Source organism: Sinocyclocheilus rhinocerous, unplaced genomic scaffold (assembly GCF_001515625.1).
Source record: "Sinocyclocheilus rhinocerous isolate Xijiao unplaced genomic scaffold, SAMN03320098_v1.1 scaffold281, whole genome shotgun sequence".
NCBI lineage: Eukaryota > Metazoa > Chordata > Actinopteri > Cypriniformes > Cyprinidae > Sinocyclocheilus > Sinocyclocheilus rhinocerous.
In genome coordinates, this window is record NW_015623191.1 from 47,385 (window position 1) to 49,373 (window position 1,989).

A 1,989-nucleotide genomic window follows, 5' to 3' on the forward strand; every position below is an offset into this window, starting at 1 on the left:
TCCTCCAGAGTATTATTATTATTATTAATGACATCCTTCAGTATGTTACAAAAATATTTATTATTATTATTATTATTATTATTATTAATGACATCCTCCAGTGTTAAAAAACATGTATTATTATTATTAATGACATCCTTCAGTATGTTACAAAAATATTTATTATTATTATTATTATTATTATTAATGACATCCTCCAGGATGTTAGGGGGGGGAATTATTAGTATTATTATTATTATCGTTATTATTAATGACATCCTTCAGTATGTTACAAAAATATTTATTATTATTATTATTATTATTATTATTATTACATCCTCCAGAATGTTAGAAAAACATTTATTATTATTATTATTGTTGTTGTTGTTGTTGTTGTTAATAACATCCTCCAGAATGTTAGAAAAATATTTATTATTATTATTATTATAATTAATGACATCCTCCAGAATGTTACAAAAACATTATTATTATTATTATTATTATTATTATTATTATTATTATTATTAATGACATCCTCCAGAATGTTACAAAAACATTTATTATTATTATTATTATTATTATTATTGTTGTTGTTGTTAATGACATCCTCCAGTATGTTACACAAAAACAATTATTATAATTATTATTATTATTATTATTGACATCCTTCAGGGAGTGAGATCATTACAGCACAAACATTATTATCAATGCATTTGATGAATTCTGTGAAGTTTGTTTGCAATATTGTTGTTTTGTGTCACTAAACCATTCATCTTGTTTGAAGAAATAAGTACATTTCAAAAGATGCTTAAAATATGAAAACAAAGTGCTATCAATAATAATCAGGTTATAATTAATCAAATTAGAGCATCTGAGCAGATCCCTGATCGTCTAATGTACCGTTTTCTATAAACACTTCCATAAATTACAATATTAATTTTCCAAAGGTCCAGGTAGAAGTGCAGAAACCCGGCTAATAAACAGTAAAGGAGTGTCGTGTGATCTTACCGAAACATTGGCGAGGCACAGCTCACAGGAAGTCTGAGTGTTGCATGCTGGGACGACAGAGAAGAATAAAAACACTTTCACTCTGAAAATAAAGAGCTGCATTTTTCCAAAGATTGGTCTGGATGATCAGACGGTTCATAAAGTATAACATAACTTTATTTACATTTAGTGCTACCATAAATATATCACATCACATCCTGGATTAACATCATAAATGGCATAACAGAGTAATACAAAAACATTTTTCATTGAGATATTTAAAAAAGTCCTTTCAGTGTTTTTATATAACTGACTAACACTAATGACATTAAAATTAGTGACAGTTCTATATTAAACACATTCAATACATTAGCAAAGTATAACTTATAGAAAAATACTTAACGTTATACTATAATAATAATAATTTATGAAAATATATTTGCATACATATTTAAATTACAAGCATTTTTAGACTTTAAAATAGAGATACAGAAGACACAGGCAAATAATCACATACGTTTGTGGACAGCTGGATGAGTTGTAGGTGTGATTGTTGTTGGTTTTGTTGCTTCAGTAAGACTGAATGCGACACACATCAGCAGGAAGCCCCACATCGACACAAACACTCGCGATTTATCCATATCGGAGAGGATTTGAAGCTCTGTGCGGCAGACGAATGTTGAGTTTGTGTCTGAGCTCTAAAATCTTGATTTCGACTACACAAAAATCTCCTAAACTCTCCTCAACACGCAGCCGAAACCATCGAGTGATCGAAAACACGGAAGCGCAACGACGCAGCTGACGCGCGTGCTGCTGCTGCTGCTGCTTTCAAAATAAAAGTCCTCTAAGAGCGCCGTGAACGAAAGCGTAATAAGACGCTTAAAAATCATAAAAGTACAAGCGCCAAACTATGGAGACCCAGTCCGCCACGTCAAAAAAAAAAAAAAAATTTATATTCATGCTTTGATAAGTCAGACTTTATAAGTCATAATTATGAGATGAAAAGTCGAAATTATAACATGA

The 1,989-nt window shown here is 29.8% G+C and overlaps 1 protein-coding gene across 1 annotated transcript in view; it reads right to left on the reverse strand.

Annotated features, from left to right (window-relative positions):
• The window catches only part of LOC107737668 (pituitary tumor-transforming gene 1 protein-interacting protein), a 17,789-nt gene extending 16,002 nt beyond the window's left edge, over window positions 1-1,787 (reverse strand). Inside the window, exons 1-2 of the mRNA XM_016549289.1 lie at window positions 1,484-1,787; window positions 988-1,034 (exon numbers count right to left, since the gene is read on the reverse strand). Coding sequence (XP_016404775.1) covers window positions 988-1,034; window positions 1,484-1,607 — 171 coding nt within the window. The 5' untranslated portion in view covers window positions 1,608-1,787. The remainder of the gene's footprint in view (window positions 1-987; window positions 1,035-1,483) is intronic.
• Between the last annotated feature and the right edge of the window lie 202 nt (window positions 1,788-1,989).